The sequence below is a fragment of the Phoenix dactylifera genome, chromosome 12 (assembly GCF_009389715.1).
Source record: "Phoenix dactylifera cultivar Barhee BC4 chromosome 12, palm_55x_up_171113_PBpolish2nd_filt_p, whole genome shotgun sequence".
Lineage (NCBI taxonomy): Eukaryota > Viridiplantae > Streptophyta > Magnoliopsida > Arecales > Arecaceae > Phoenix > Phoenix dactylifera.
Genome location: NC_052403.1, coordinates 7,606,184 through 7,623,238, shown reverse-complemented (window position 1 = coordinate 7,623,238; position 17,055 = coordinate 7,606,184). Strand labels below are relative to the sequence as shown.

Here is a 17,055-nt window from a genome sequence, read left to right as displayed (position 1 = left end):
CGTTACTTTAGACGGAGGCTCTGCCTTCGCAAAGAAGTAGCCCAGTCCGGGCCCACGGAAAGGGTTAGACCCGAACGTCCTTCTCTTCTCCTTTCTCCTCCAAAACACACCCCTCCGTCCGTCAGCTCGTCGGTAGAAGAGAAAGGAAGGAATTAGGGCCACGGAGGAGACGAAAATTCTCGCCGGAGAGCCACCGGAGATCGCTTGTCCTCGACGGAGGAAGACGGCCGCGATGAGGCCCTCCGTGAGAGCGATCAACCTCAATGCCTGCGCCCAGCGGGTGGAGGTCGACAATCGGATCTCCCTCCATTACTACTATCGAATTGCCGATAATCTCCTCAAACAGGTCTCTCCCTCTCCCTCGATCGGACTTTGTTTTATTTCGCTTTTTTTATTTTTTTTCGTGTCTCAATTTCGATCTTAACCTATTCTTTTGTTGGAAGATGAAAAGCCTTGCTTTTGTTGCGTTCTTTTTGCAAATTGTCATTTCTTCTGTTTGATTAGGTTTAGGTTTTGTGTTTATGTGGATTTTCTGGGGAGAATTGTTGAGGTGAAAAGCGGGATGGGGTGAAATTTAGGAAATTACTCGTGGGCAGATGGTTGAGATGGTCTGGGCGTCTAATTGGGGGACATTGATGGATTTATTGGGTTGAAAATTGACCAACTTGTGGTCAGTGATGATAAAATATTGATCTTGGGGAAGTCGAGATGGAGGGAGAGATAGGAGCTATGAATACTTTGGTGGGTGTTAACTCTCGTTCCCAAAGATTTTTCATGGTGTAGCAGCAAAAGCGTGTTCACATGATCTAAAGAAATTTTCACAGTATATATTTGATTTCAAGTCATGATCTTGACGTATTATGTTCATCAGGATGTACGGTTTTCTTATGGACATCTTTTTTAATTGAATGCTTTGTGATTTTGCATGGTCTTTTCCGATAAAATTGAACTTGGATTTTAAGTTTCACTGTGGTTTATTCATTGTTCAGGCTAGCATATATCGGGAGGAGAAGAATCTCATTGACCTGTACATCATACTTCTTAGGTTTTCAAGGTAATAGAAGCTGAAGAGTCAAGTTTTACTTTTTATATGTATTCAAGGTTAACTTGCTGATATTTATATCTGTTCCGATCATGTTACCAGTTCAGTGGTTGCTCCCTTTATTCATTTGTCTTTGTTTAGAAAGTTGGTTAGAAACCATTAAGAGAATCAGCAAAAATACCCTTCTCGGTTCTCAACTTGTGGCTTTGTTATTTCAGTCTAATTTGTGAGACCATACCTTCACATCGTGATTACCAAACATTGCTTCCAAAAGAAAAGGCAATTTTCAGGAAGGTTGGTATAGTAACTCTTCTTGCTTGACTGCATTCTATGAAACTTTGCATGTTTCTTTTTTTCTTCCATTCAAAATAAATAAACATAACTCACCTAAAAGAAAGAAACAATGACAAGTTTTTCAGTAAAATTATCAAGAGCTGTTGCTGACCCTTAGCACATCGTTTCAGAAACTGCTGCATGTCATGAATGAACTAGAATCACTGAAGCCTGCTGTTCAGCGCCAAGTTGACGAACTCAACAAAGGGCATTTTCAAGCTGACACTCGAGAAATAATTTCTTATAGTACAACTCCTGCTAAGAAGCAGATCTTTCCAAGTTTGTGCATTGAGCAGGTAACCAAAGTTTTTCCAGAACGTAATACTGAAATCACTGCATAATAAGATTTGATTAGCAATTTTTGTTGTTCTAAATAGCATGTATCTCGACCTCTGATTTATTATTCTATATCATTTAGATAATGCACTTTCCAAGGTTCTAAGTACTATTACCGGTCCCTGTACTGATACCTAACTGGTACGGGTATACTGAGTGTTGATATGGTATGCTGGTCCAGTACTTATTGTCAGTATGTGGTGCATACCAATTACTGGTTCTCTTCCAGTCTGGTATGGTATGCCCGACATGGATAGGTACTTAAAACCTTGGTGCTATGTTTATGTGTAATATTTTTCAGGTTCACATAATTCTTTTATCTTCAAGTTCTGTATTAATCTTATGTGATCTCTCATAACCACAGGCACCTACCAGAAGTACATCTCAGTTATCACGGAAACCCTCTAATGAGCGAAATCTAGTTGTATCATCGGATCGCTTGCAAATGGAGAGGCAATTTCAGAGACTGTAAGTGTATAGTTAGATTTCTTATTCTCGCTTACTGTTTGCATAAGGGTCAGAGTAATTGAGGAACCCAGAACGAAAACCCTAAATAGAAGAGTAAAGACAAACATTGCTTCACAAAGGGTTGGGGCTTAAGCTCATGTTGTTGTATCTGAAAATAATAAAAGCATGCTACTGTAGTATGGAGTGAGTTGCTTATAGAATGCTAAGTATCCTTGAGATTTTGCATCTGACCGTATGCTGCACTCACCGTAAAGCATATTCTTGTCAGTATCGTGGACTTCCATCAGAAGGCAAAATCATGCTATTCATTGATCTTCACCTAACCCATTGGATCTCATTTGAAATTATTTTTGTGTTAGCAACCAACAATTGTGCTTTTAGTTGTTTGGAATCTCATGATAATGACTGTCAGCTGCGGAATCATGACATTGGTATAGATTCACATGAGAGAGCTCCTGTCATTGATCTGTACGGCTTTCCAAATCATGTTACTAATTCAGCCTAGTTTCTAGGAGCTGGACTGAGATTTGTCTGAAGTCTGAACTCACAATATTAGATCATATTCATAATGGAGAGGGCTGCTTTTAATGCAGCATTGTGGTCCATTGCGTCCAATGAATTCAATTGTTCCTTAATGGGACAAATGAATGAACCCTGAGTTCCTTTCTGAACTGAACTTGAAAATGAGTATCACCAACTCAGAAAGTAGAAGAGGAAAGAAAATTCTTGTTTGTAGTGTTTTTTTGGGTATTAAGTCCATTTTCCTGAATAGCTTCCCAGTAACAAATCAAGTGTTTATTCTCCATGAAAAGCTTCCAAAGTTGGACTTTTTGAATCCCTTTCTGAGTGAACAGTTTTTTGCTACCAGCAAAAGAGAGAAAAAAACATCCCGTGTGGATTTTTGATTGGTCAGAGTTCCGGAACCTAAGATCAATGGAAAGAGAATCCTAGTTCAATCCAATCAGAAAGAAAGGGGGATTTCTTTGTCGACGATAGTGGAATCGCAATCATTTCGTGAGGTCAAAGATACTTCTGTAGAAACAGTTTTATGCTAATTTGGATATCATCAGAAGGGTTCTCAAAGTATCAAATATAATTGGATGGATTCTGTTGTCAACAGGATAAAACTCTGGTTGTGGAAGACTGAAGGTGAATGTTGTCAAAAGGCAACTCAATGTCTTAGGTTAGAATATTGAAATTGCTGATTTGCTATTTTAATTTGTTTAGGATCCAACAAATGCTTCTGAAGAAAGGTAAAGTTTTTGAGGAAAGTTCATGCTAAAAGCTGGTAATGAGTTTACAGATTGGTGCATTTAGCAAGTTGGTATTTAATTTGTCAAATTTTCAGTTTTAAGGGTCGTCGTTGTTGGCATGGTACTCTCTATTGTTCCAGCAATGCTTTTAATATCAAGTGGATGTGGAACTAGTGTGGGCCGAAAGCTCTTTTATGAAAACTGCCCATTTGATAAGTTTTGTCCAGGTTAAAGCAAGTGGGGAATCTTGTCTGAAATGCTGGCTAAATGTTTGGACATTTGTGATTCAGTAGAACTTTTTAGCATGAGTTTATGTCCAGAACTTGCTGATCAGCTTTAATATTTTCCTTTTATGAAATAACTGTTTTGGTTGTAAGCAGAAAATAACTTGAAATAAGACCCAAGGTGAGATATATAAAAGTTGTGAGAAAAGGTATGAAAAAGCTTGAAATAGCATCAGTGGTAGCCCTAAATAAAATACTCGGCGCATGAGGATTCATAAGACTGAACCCAAATAGTTGGGAGAAGGGGTTAGTGGTTATTGTCATGGTTATGGGTTGGTTGTAAACTTAATGCTTGGATATGATGGAGGATTTGGGAGGCTACACAATAAACTTTCTTCCCTTCTTGAAGAACTTTGCTTCCATAACTAGTTTCCCTGCAACTAAAAGATGAACCTTGCTTTCATTTAATCTAATGTTGCTTGAACTTCACATTGAGGGGAAGCGATCTTGACCAATACAGTTGTCTTAGACCTAATTATTTTTCTGGGATAGCATTTTGTAGTTCAAGTAGGTTATTTACTTAACAGGAAGAGTTCTAACTAAGGCAATGATTGAAGGGCAAGGGATTGTAACTAATCCTTTGTGCAATAGAAGGAATTTGTAAAGGGGGGTGCACAATGTTATACTTGGCTTAGTGTAGTGCCATTGCTTAGGTTGCAATTTGCATCACTGTCAGTTTTCAGCCTTCAAAAAACTGAAAATTGAAACTCAGTTTCTATTTGTTCTTTTTGAAGACTAAAAACTGAAACTCTTGGGTAGTCAATGCTGTTTTTTCTTTCTACAAACTGAAAACTTGGGTTGAGTTTGGCACTTTGGCGGTGATGTTGGTGGTGGTGGAGTTGGTGATGGTGGCGTTGGTGGTGATGGTGGCAGTGACAGCAGTGGCGGTGGTGGTGATGGCAGTGGTGGCGGAGGTAAAAGAGAACCACTCTCTTTTTTTGGAAGAAGTAAAAGCCCACTTTTTTCACTTTTTTCAAAAAATTGATGGGAGTTCAAAAAATTAAAACTATTCTACCAAACTTGCTTTTTTTTCCCTTGGTTTTCATGTTTTGGTTTTTGAAAACTGAAAACCAAAAATCGCATGATGCCAAACAGGCCTTAGATATCTATGTTCTTAGCCAATAAGTGGGGGTTATATGAAGTTTAATAACTTCTTTTTTTTTAGAAACTTGAGATATGCAGTCATTCTGAATATGTACTTTGGTATAAGTGGCCTTATTTTGCTAGGGCCTTTTTCCATAATAAAGTCCTGGTGGTGTGTTGCCAACCTTCCTTAGAAAAAATTGAGGATTTTTAGAAGATTGAAATGAAGTTTGAAGATTATTTACACAGCAAAAGCTTGCATATCACACATGTTTTTGTAGTATTGATGTGTCTCCCTCTCTATACATATTTTATGCTGACCCCTCTATCTCTCCGATTGGTCTCTTTTTCCCTACCTTTTGACTTTAGATTTCATAGGAGGTTCCTCTCTTGCCTAAGTTGCTTTTGCTAGGAACTTGACATTAATAAGAAAACATAGTTGTTAGTGCATGGATTTATATTTTTACTAATTTTGATCATTATGTGAAATAATTATTTGCCTCTCTATCTCTCCGATTGGTCTCTTTTTCCCTACCTTTTGACTTTAGATTTCAGAGCAGGTTCTTCTCTTGCTTAAGTTGCTTTTGCTAGGAACTTGACATTAATAAGAAAACATAGTTGTTAGTGCATGGATTTATATTCTACTAATTTTGATCATTATGTTAAATAATTATTTGTTTTGTATTATTATATTTGCAACTTATGTACTAAGATTTGATGCTTAACTTTTATATTGTGAATGTATATGTCAATTGTTAATTTCGTCCGATATCTAAATAAATAGATCCCAATTATCTTTTTTCTTGAAGTGATTCTATTATGCTTAGGACACGCAGTATTGATTTTTTTAAAGATGAAAATTAAGGTTAGTTATGGCTTACTAGGGTTCTAGGTAGATACGGGCATGTGCCATGTGACTTGGTAATTGGATGTGCCCAAGGAAAGAATTCTAACCCATTGGATGACTTAGACCTATATGTTAAAGATTTGTTGAGTTTAACGATGGCACATGCTTGCCTAAATTTACCCCAACCTGATCTAGAGAGCCCTACCTTAGTCGAATAATTAGTAATATAAATATATATGTTATATGTTTGTTATAAGTTATAATTATAAATAATATATTATTATGAACCTTAATCCCAAACTTCCTTCTCTTTTGCTGTTCTCCGTCACCTTCCTTACCTCCTTTCTCATGTTCAAACATAGGACTACCATTTTCAGACCTTGCCAAGATAGGTATGCTCTTCCTCACTCTCCTCTCTTCCACCTTCCCCCCTCCAAAAGCAACCCTCTCTTTCTCCCCTTTCCCCCCTTTCCCCCCTTTCTTCCTTCCTCATATTTATGGATTATGGATCAACCAAGCTAGGGTTTGAGTTGAGCTCTGGTTTATCTGAAGTCAAACATTAGAATAATTATAGGCTTTTGACCCTTTCCTTAATAGAATTTCATTAGGTGCTTCAATTGATTTTTGGTTGGAGAAATATGGTGATGGGTGCATGGACTTGGGTTCATGTATGAGTGGGGGTGTGTATCTAAGTGTTGGATCCTCAAAATATCTAAGGGTGGAGCTGTGGAGCCATGCCTGAGTATTTTAACAAGGCCCATTTAAGTGCAAGCTGTGGGTACTTAAGGCTCAAACAAAGTATCTGAGTAATCAAGCAATGGGTAAAGTTGGCAAAGTGCCATTCCCACCATGTAATCTTTGCTGAAGGTCTAACAGTTCCAAGATTGTTGAATAATGAAGGCACATATTATTGGTTTTGTCTCTTTTGTCTTTCTTTATAAAGATTAGTTGCTTAAAATGTCAGGTGCAAAATGATCCCCCATTCATATAATATTGTTCCCAAGGTTTTAAATACTGTGGAATGGGGCTATCTCGATTTTTCCATCGAACGGGACCCCCCGTGTAATGACACTTGGGATGGTGGATGTCCCATCCACTCCGGTCCATTTTCCAACATTTTTTGTCCCGACACTTGGGATGGGGCGCCGTCCCGACACTCGAGATAGTGGGACGTCCCACATCCCATTGATGCTTAAAATCTTGATTCTTCCTATTTCAGGTCTCAAGAGGACGTTCATTATGATTTTGAACCCCACCACTCCAAAAAAAAAGGCTAGAAACAAAGCATGTTTTAGATGTCTAATTGATTCAATTATAGTTGATGCTATTTGAGTTGCTTCTTCTAGAGTTTATTCTCCTGCTTGCAGTCAATCATCTTATATGAGGTCCGGCACATTTTCTATAGCAAGACCAATGCCTATACCTTCTTGCATACACTGTATGCCATTCTAGCTACCTTTGGTTCTTCATTACCTTTATGCATATAAATCTTTCGGGCCTTACAGCACAATCTCCCTTCATTCTCTGTTCAGTTTGCTGACCTAGTATTTTTTTCAATCTTGGGTCCACTTTGTTGAGTAGTTATCCAATCACATTTTCTCAGCATGGGAATCATGCTTTCTTTAGTCACAGTAGTTGGCTAGTTCCCAACTTATGAAATGTGGGTCACTTATATATCATGCAGATTCCCCATTTGCACTTCATTGGGGTCATTGAAATGGATTTTTAGGTGGTAAAGAATCAAAGAATCTTGAAGTGATTCTGTTTTACTGAAATTAAAATCCTAGCTAATTAACAGGAGTTCGTTTTTCATATTTCAGTTGAGTTCCACTTGAAAATCTATACAAACTGATCTTTTTTCTGTTTTTATTTGTTTCCTTTTTTCTTTTCTTTTTTTTTGCATAATGAAATCTTCAATTTTCCATGGAATTCTCTCCTTATAATTTTTCTATACTAATATGCTGTACAAATCTTATGTATAACAATTAGTTTTCTAAAGTTTGATCGGTTTAAGATAAACTGTGCAGATCCCTCAGTCTACCTCAGCCAAAGGAAGAAACACTATCCAGACACTCCATTTTAGGTCCTAATGGGCTCCGGGGCCAATGGACAGGACCAGTTACTGGTATTAGGGTATAATCCTTGCATTCTTGACAAGTCTTTTTGCTCTTCTCTGCAAAGTAGTGACTGACATTGGTCATTTACTGCTAATTGGTACAGGTCCCAGTATCCCGATAATGCCGAGTTAAATCAAAGTGGAAGTACAAGGTGAGAATTTTTAACACATATTGTTGATGCTCGATTGATTGGAACATTGAATTGGCCTCATTCTAGCTACAAAACATGTATTTGTTACTTACAGAAGCTTAAACTGTATCTTATATTTTAGGTGATTATTGTTTTGCTTTATGGTCACTTTCCAAACTGGCAATTTCTGATTGTTAACAATTGTCTTACATGGTTTACTATCTAATAGTGTGAACCAGGATGAACAATATGGTACTCTTACGGTAAATGAAGGTGATTCCAGAAAGAGTAGTTATGATTTGGAGTCAGTTCTCTCCCTTGATGATGGTAGATGGTCTGTTCCAGTAGAAAAATCCTGTTCCCCTGGCCACCAATTTTGCACAGGAAGGTTCTGTTCAGTTAAATATCAGGCAGCCATCTCCTCCTCCTGTTCTTGCCGAGGTACAACCTGCGGTGCCTGCAATTTCTCCTTCAAAAGTTGCTGATCCAAGACCAGGACCACCAAAGCGTTCATTGGATGGAATGCCTGACTCTAAGGAATATCAAGATTTGCATGTTGTAAGCTCTCTATCTCTCTGATGTGTGTGCATGTGTCCCACCAACTCTCTGAAGGGTTCAGGAAAATGAACTGTTAAACTATGTGTCAGCTAAGGCTTTTATATAGTGTTCATCTATTTTGACATAGGAATTTCTTGATCTGATTTGCAGCCAGTGAAGATGATGGAATGCTTTTTGAGGCTTGCAGAGACAAACACTGCCAAAAAATTTAGAAACATGTGGAGTTCTTGCAGGTTCACTGGTAAGTGCTATCAAATTAGAAAACTGAAACCTATGAGGTATTTGCTTGGCTTTCTAATGTTGCTCCATGGTTTTTTTGTAGAAAAACAGAATGTTTTTTGTGACAACACTTATAATCCCCAAGCAGGAGTCAACGTCTGATTCAGTAAGAAAGATTAATCTCATGCTATCTTGCTATAATCATTTGTTTGTTCTTATAACGATGATATTTTATTCTGCATTTATGCATAAATCTTATCCTTCAGTGCCCATTGTACACACTGTTTGTTGTTGATTCTGTGTGGCTGGGAGTTCATTCAGTCAAGACATTGCATACTGAGCTTACAAAATCTGCATTTAGTTTGGAAACCCTTCCATGTCTTGCTATAATTGAATACACAAAATAAAAAATTGAACCTAAGGTTTTTCTTATGCTTTTATCATACACATTGATAAATACCTCTAAGATCATAAGTTTCTTATATACAATCAGGTTTCTTTATATGTTTCCTATGTTCAAAGAAATATATGGACGTTTAAGTTGGTATGAGTTTTCAAGCTCAACAACTGCAAAATTTTCGAAGTTGTGATTTGGAGACACTTTGAATTCACTTTCAATTAAATGGGTATGAAACATAGAAACAACCTCTCTACACGTGTATTGGCGGGAGCCTCTTGCACTGGGATGCTCTTTTAGGTTAAAGTAGTGTTTACATTGCTCGTGGACATTCAATCTGCTATGCCATTTATTCTGTCATGCCGATATTTTTTCTACACGTGGATATTCATATTTCTTACTACTTCTATACTTACTCAAAGCCACTTCTAACATAATATTATTGTCTCGGGCTCATAATTAAATGCCAAAGGGGAACATAGTGAGATCTGCAAATCTGTAGTCCATTCCTTGTGTTGATTTGAGTCATCTTCTATCTAAACCATGGTCTGCACGTACCGTCTGGTACGGTGCTATTGTTACCGTACCGAAAAAAAATTGGTACAAAACATATCTTCAAGTTGGTACAAGTCCCTGTACCGCCCTATACCGATACGGGTGTGTTGAGATAAAAATTGAAAAAAATGGTTAAAGAGTTATTTTGGACCGAGGTGTACTGTACTATTACTGTACCGTTAGTGAACCCGATAATGGTACCGATATGATATCCGCGGGTACCGAGATTGCGGACCTTGATCTGAAACAATGCTAGACTTAGTGGTTGGAAACATTCCAGGAATCTAATCATTTTGTAGATTAACTAGATGTTGAAAATTTCATGAATTGAAATAAAGTTAAAGGGGTTTTGTTTATTGCTTGATGGCTTTCCCAATCTTTTGATATGCTAAAGACCTCACTGCAGTTGTTTTTAAGTGCTTCCTGTTTTGCTTGACGAATAGTGCCTAGAAAGCTGTTTTGTACTTTTACCACTTTTCCATTTCCAGGATCACAGGAAGAGTTGATAGTGCCATTCAGTTTATCTTAACAAACTTGCTTTAACTTGATCCAATTCAATTTGTTTACCAACCTGAGCTTTGATATAAATTTTAAAACATTTGACGGCACCTCTGATATCAGCATAATTTACAACATTTTTGATCCTTTTTTGTTTCAGAAGTTTTCTGGATCTCGTTGGTCTCCAATTTCATCCCTTCGGGGCCCTGAATCTCAATTTGATCTGTTTGCCCACTTCTCTTTATTCCTGCTTCATTCTTTTATCATAAAATGACTGTTTATTCTGTACCAATTTGAGGATTTCTGTAGCCTTCTTTTCACCTTTATTAGTCCTTTTTTTTCCCTGTGTTAAGCGGTTGTCCAATGGTCTTACGCATGATGTCATTTCTCAGGTTTTACATAGTGTCTCTTTTTTAAGTTGGCTTCTTATTAGGATCTATCATTTATCTTGTACTGGAAAATTTTCAATGCTTAAAAGGGTTTGGCTTACCTCCGTTAATGGTAGTTTCTGATTTTCAAGGTCCAAAAATGTGCAAGTTTACCTGATATAGGATACAATTGACAAAACAATAATTATCAGGATCTTAGTGAAATCATATATGTTAACACGATGTTGCACATGATTTTTATTCCTATCATCAATCAGTATCTCTTATTAGGTATGTTTTTTTGGTAATCATTTCAAGAAGACTTTTCTTTTTTCAGTGTCAAACTAAAGAATGAGGAAGAAATATTTGATGTTCAAGACAAACGATCTCTTTTTCCCCCTTGGGTGGATTCATGTAAGTATTATTTTATGACACCTGTATGTTTTTCCAATCTTCATTTATTTATTTAGCCAATTCATTTGAAGCACATCATGGACAATTACTCACAAATGGTTTATTGATATTTTGAGCAATCACATGGCCATGATGATGCCATTCATTTATGTTTCCTCTTAAAGCCTTAAAAGTATATGGGAGTCTAAGATTGTGTTTTTTAGGCTTCTGGTTCCTTTCGTGTATAGTGTAGTCTAACTGGAGTAAGTAGTGCTGCGGCATGGGCCGACCAGCATGGCACATCTTTGTTGTGCTGAAACAAAAATAACTTTGGTACTTTTGGCCTTATTGACCTGTGCTGAACTGACATGAATCAATGTGTGCCAGTATGCCCAGTTTTCGTGGTACCGACCTGGTGCTGGGTGCGGGCACTGTTCTGGGATGGACCTGCCACCTCAAATTCATGTCTGTTATATGTTTATAAGGCTCTAAGTTTGTCTCAGTTGTTCATTACTTTCAATTCTTTTATGCTTTATAAAAGTGCTGCGGTTTCCATAATTTTTCTGAAAATAATTATTTATTGGCAAAAAGGAAAAAAGATAGAGAGCCAGTGAGAGTAATCGTGTCATGAATTATGATACAATGGTTAATTTAGTTTTAACTACAAGCAATGGCTACTATAAGTTCTTCTAATATGAAATTTAGTTTATGTTAAAGAACTTCATGTGGATGATACATTGCTTAGGACATTAAGTTGAACTGTATCATCTCTCATTTTGTGAAGGAAAGAAAATTTAACTGTTTACAGATACATTAAATTAGGAAGTTGAGGACAGAAGCTAGTCAGGAAAAAAAGCTGAAGTAACATTTACAGGCTTAATTTGCATCCTTTGGTTTTATTAATTTTTATGACCAGTCATTTCATTGTTTGATAGTACAACTCAACAAAGTCATTTTTTTTTCTAATACCAAAGCTCATTGTGTCATATTCTGTTTCCAGACCACACACCCAACACAACCTCTTCATGTCATCCATTGATCTTCACACTCATTATTCATATCAGGTAATTCCTGATCACTTTAACCTGTCTTATGCTTTCTTTTGGTTCGCTTGCCTGTTTTGAAGCTGCCATTATTGCAATTCTCTTAGACTATATAAATGAACTTTGGGGTCATCCATCATAATAAAATGTCTCAGTATGACTTCGTATTGGTCTCTTTTGAAGAACATGCAAAATATTAAAATGGTGTCTGCCATTGTCTTCCATTTGTCATTCTTAACTACTTGCTTCTGTTAAAATAAAACAGGTTTTATTATCTCAAGATATGTTTTCAACTATTCTGTCATTTACACATATTGTTCTTGAATTGCTCATGAAACTTAATCTAGTAAACTTGTGGTTGCTCTCAGCTAGTGATTTTCATGTGTGATATTTTTTTTAGGGAATTGGAGAAACCAAAAAGAGACCCAAATTCCAGTGTCATAAAAAACCATTGAAATCTGCTGCTAATTGAGATTAGATTCTATTTCTGTTAAATTTTGCATCAAATACTATTTGTTCTCAAAACTTATTGTATGCCTTTAAATTTGAATCTTCTGGGACTCTGCTGGTTCTGGACAGATTATGTTACCGGAAGCAATTGCAATCGTTATGGCACCAACTGATACATCTAGGTATATTCTGTTTCTCGCATTATCAAGGATCTAATTTACATTGACTTGTTGGTTATGTCAAGAAAACAATATAAGAAAGCTATTAAGAAATACTAATATTTTTTAGAGGGTGGTCTGAGGGGGTAAAATCTGAAGAATACTGCTCCAGAAATAATGGATGCAATTAGGTAACATTAATTTCTCTTCTACTGGCACCCATTAGGTTGTTGGGCTATCAAATTGTCATGGATTGGGGACAGCTCAACAGGCCAGCTGGAAAATTTTCACTTTATCTGTAACATGTATATTTGGATATGGAATCTGCAAATCATGATTGTACTTTGATGTTTTAATAAATGGTTTGTTGAGGTGCCTTTCTTTTTTTGAGAGAGTATAGGTGTAATAAAAAAGAGCAGCCCTGGTGCACAAGTCTTTCACACTGCGGAAGGTCTGTGGAGGGGTCAGATAAATGGCAGTCTTACCCCTATGTGTAGAGAAGTTGTTTTTGGTGTTTCAAACCTGTGTTGGCCTAGGTCCCATAATGGAGCAACATTATTATTGTGCCAAGTTGAGAGAGTATAGTAAAATGATGAAGAATATTTATCCATTTGGGAGAATGGTCAAAAAGTAACAAATATGACTGGGACATCTGCAAATTATGGTTTGATGGTTCATCTTTATAGTTTATTTTTGACTAATCAATTTGATACAAAGCCATGAAATTAGTATCTATTATTTTGGTCAACTTGGAATGTGATACAATGGCTTTTTTTTTTTTTTGGTTTTAAAGGATCTTCACAACTTATTTTCTTATGACCAGAAACCCATGGCATATTCCAACTAAACAGATCCAAGTGGTGTTTCTATGATACGTAATTGTCGAAGAGCGTGGATTTCACCCTCACGAGCAGCCTCCTGATGGCAGCCCGATCTATGAACATTGTTCACCATGTTTATATGAATGGCCAATCTTAAGTTTGATGTCATCCGATTTCGTAACTCATGATCGCCCCATTGCTCTGAAGGACATTTCCAATTTCAGGCAGGCAAGAGATCATCAGATTAGGCATATGGCATAGGCATTCAAACTTCCAGGATCTTGCTACCGAGGGAAGTTTTCCCTGTTTATTTGGTACTTGATCGGATCAGCAAGTGTTCAGATAATGGATTAAACATTGCTGATCATTTTGATCTATCAATTAAATGTGAGCCTCCTTTATGCCAGTGTCTGGTATCCTCAGCATTACGAGATGCCTCAGTGGCTGATCAACTTCACAACTAGGTGGAGCGTTATCAAACATATTGGGGTCATCCGGGTATTCCCTGTTTATTTGTATAAAAGAATTCTGGTCTTTGTGCGCTATTCATGCACTTACAAGAGTTCGTGCTAGATACAGCTATTGGTGAAGCAGTCACTTTGCTGGGTGTTTAATGTAAATGGTTCCCCGGCCATTTCCAAACAAATTTAGAGTGCGTTTATTGCCGAAGCAATCTGTCTTCGCTGGTGTTTCTCATTTGCCTGAAGTTTATTGTGGTTTCTTTCTTAGCAATCTTTCTTTTTTGAATCATTTTGCATTTTCTTATTGTTCCATGTTAATCAGAGGTTCTTCTTTCTACCCCCCATTAGGGCAGCTTGGGTTTGGTGAACTCCGGTGATGATCTCAATTGTAGTCCATCCGTATTGGCTGCTCTTCTCATCCCTTTGTTGCCACTGACATGAGGAAGACAGGTTGCTTTAAAGAATGCAACATGACTATCTCTGTCTGCTTTTCATATCTATGTTCTCTGTTATGCTTAGTGGGCACTGACAGGAAAAAGTTGATGGGCTCGATTTCAAGAAGGCAGCAAGATAAAAACTGTTTGTTGTCATACGTAGGATCTCTCTGTCAGTGTATAAGCGATGTAATGAGTCAATACATCTGCGTGCAGGAAGTCTGTGATTAAAATGCGTATATGGTTTTCATGCATATTCATGAAATGCAGATGATTGTTGCGGCGGATGTACTAAACTTGGTAGGAATCTTGATGTCAGGTCCTTTTTTTGGACCCAATCATGGTACGTTGTACCAGTTCAAACCGGATGGTACATAACCGGTTTGGTACTGGTACTTATATGTGTGGGGCGTATACTTGCTAATGTGTCACCGTACAAGGGATGGAAATTGAGCGAATTTTGGATCCAATCATTTAAACCAAACGGCCTCTACAATCAGTTATTTTTGTAAACTCGCCCATTTTCTGCAATATAATTGATATTTTTCCTTGATGTTAGTTGCCCCCATAGTTTATATCTGCAGCTCCATCCAAATGTCCTTTATTTTTTCACTGACTCAGCTTTGGTGTCCAAACTAGACAAAAGCCACAAGCGTTAAGGTTCATATTGTACCGGGCTGGAACATGTTTGCCTTCATACTTCCCTTATCATGAAATAGCAAGTTGAGTTCGTACCCAGCTATTTCAATAACTGCTGTCTATAATTTCTTAATAGCTTAACAACCGCTACTATATATATATATATATATATATATATAATCTATGTATAATGTAATGGAGTGTGTTAGATCACACTGAAAAAAAAGATGTTTATGAAAGAGGGTGTAATAATGGGCCAACAGAGTTATGCACACTTATTTTTTTATGCGGTTAGCCAAACAATGCTATTCATAATGAAAAAAAAAAATCTATTTATATAATAGATTGTACGGTCGGTCATATATTAAGAGAATTTGTGTCTATTCTTGACTTTCTTTTTTTTTTTTTTTTTTTTTTGGTGCAGGCAAGGGCGGCTCACACATTGCGGGTATGATGCCGGCCAACAAAATTAGAAAATAAGAATACTATGTTAATGGCTCTGGAACATACCTACTCCAACTCAAACAAAACCATCGAGTGGTGGGCTGCATAAGAGGTCACCTAGTCGGCCGCTCTAAATATGTATGAAGCCTGGTGGGAGTCGCACTCCTCCATCAACCTGCGAATCTCAAGGATCAGCGGCCGATCCTCAGCAGGTGCGTCCCCGTCCTCCGGATCCACTCAACCACTGTGGCTGAGTCGTCCTCCAAAAAATAATACGGTCCGCACCCAGTATTCGCCTTGTATAGAAGATGTCCTCCCATGTTGCTATGAGCTCGGCACACACACTAACGAGTCAAAAATCTGTCGGCCTCCTTGCAGCAAACTAATCTGGCGTCGTTAATCTCGGATAGCGAACCCCATACATTGCATTCTCCCCTCATCATCCACATTATCGTCAAAGTTCACCTTGAGGTAACCAGGGGGGTGGGGGCACCTAGGGAGACGAGTACTGTCCTATACGTGTGTGAGCAGAATGGGGGCCCTAGATGTCCCTAGCCAACTCAGGTGATACCTCTGTAATGCCGGTGATCTCAGCCGCCTATATAAGGGCTCTAGCCGCTATCATCCTCGAATGAGGGCTGATTTCCTCGAAGACTCGGGCATTCCTATCTAGCCAACACTGGTAGGCCAAATAGGGCAACATGTGTCCCCCTCTCCTCAAGCACAAATCTTCATGCCGAGTCCTTCAGGAATCGACACCTTTGCCACTGATCTGGGCTAGTTCGACAGGTATAGCACACATATCTGTCTGGCCACGTGCAATCTATGAGGGTGTGGAAAATGCTCTCCTCCACCTCCTGACAAGTCACACAGTCTACAGAACCCTCATACCCTGCCTCCCTACACAGCTCTAGTGGGTAAGTATCCCCAAGCTACCTTTTAGATAAATAAGACGACCTGAGGATGAATGTGCAACCTCCAGATCCATCTGCTTTCCATCTGTTGGGTCGAGGGGCCCCGGGACCAACCCCGAGAGGTCTCCGGAACCTCACCATCGGGCGACCCGACATGCTCCACACTCTCCTGTCAGCTGTCGCCCTCTCCGGGATGGGCACAGCTAGAACCCTCTCCACCCTCTCTTGACAGCAGTCTACTCCGACTTTCGCAAGACAGAAAATGGCAATAAATCTCGCCATTAAATTAGTTAATTTTTAATAATATTTTTGAATATTAAAAATTAATATAAATAAAGAAAAACTTATATGTATATAAATGGTTATGTTAAATTATTGCTGATGTATGATTTGTGGCTATGATCAGGCGGTCTGGGTGCAGGAATAGCTGTACGAAACAATGACAATAGGCATCCATGACACTAAGGACCATTCTCAGTCATCCTAGGCACAGACCCCATCCACTCCTTCATCTTTATCTGTTTCAAGTTAAAAGGTGGCACAACCACAGGCAAGAGAAGAAGAGAACGGGATCCTCCATCAAGGAGGTGGCTCTTTAGATAGCTAAAGTAGCACTGGCCTTAAGGGCCAACGAGACCAAAGGACTTTGCTTCACTCCTCTACAATGAAGTGATGGAGATCCCAACATATCCATGGCCTATGGCCACTTGCTTGCTAATGAGAGGCTGGCCCGGGGGTCCATAGCAATGAGCCCGGAGGTGAAGAAAATGTGATGGTAAGACCTTCTTCCTTCTTTTTTTTTTTTTTTTT

General features: G+C 38.2%; 1 protein-coding gene across 1 annotated transcript; it reads left to right on the top strand.

The window, feature by feature from the left end:
- Nucleotides 1-58: 58 nt before the first annotated feature.
- LOC103712639 (AMSH-like ubiquitin thioesterase 3) lies at nt 59-14,081 on the top strand. The gene is given in 16 exon segments (XM_039132678.1): nt 59-346; nt 990-1,054; nt 1,261-1,336; nt 1,507-1,671; nt 2,076-2,179; nt 7,674-7,781; nt 7,870-7,914; nt 8,123-8,254; nt 8,256-8,451; nt 8,602-8,649; nt 8,651-8,692; nt 8,774-8,836; nt 10,859-10,902; nt 11,885-11,945; nt 12,504-12,556; nt 13,357-14,081. Coding segments are annotated over 16 exon segments (1,371 nt in total). The 5' UTR covers nt 59-232; the 3' UTR covers nt 13,412-14,081.
- Nucleotides 14,082-17,055: the final 2,974 nt, after the last annotated feature.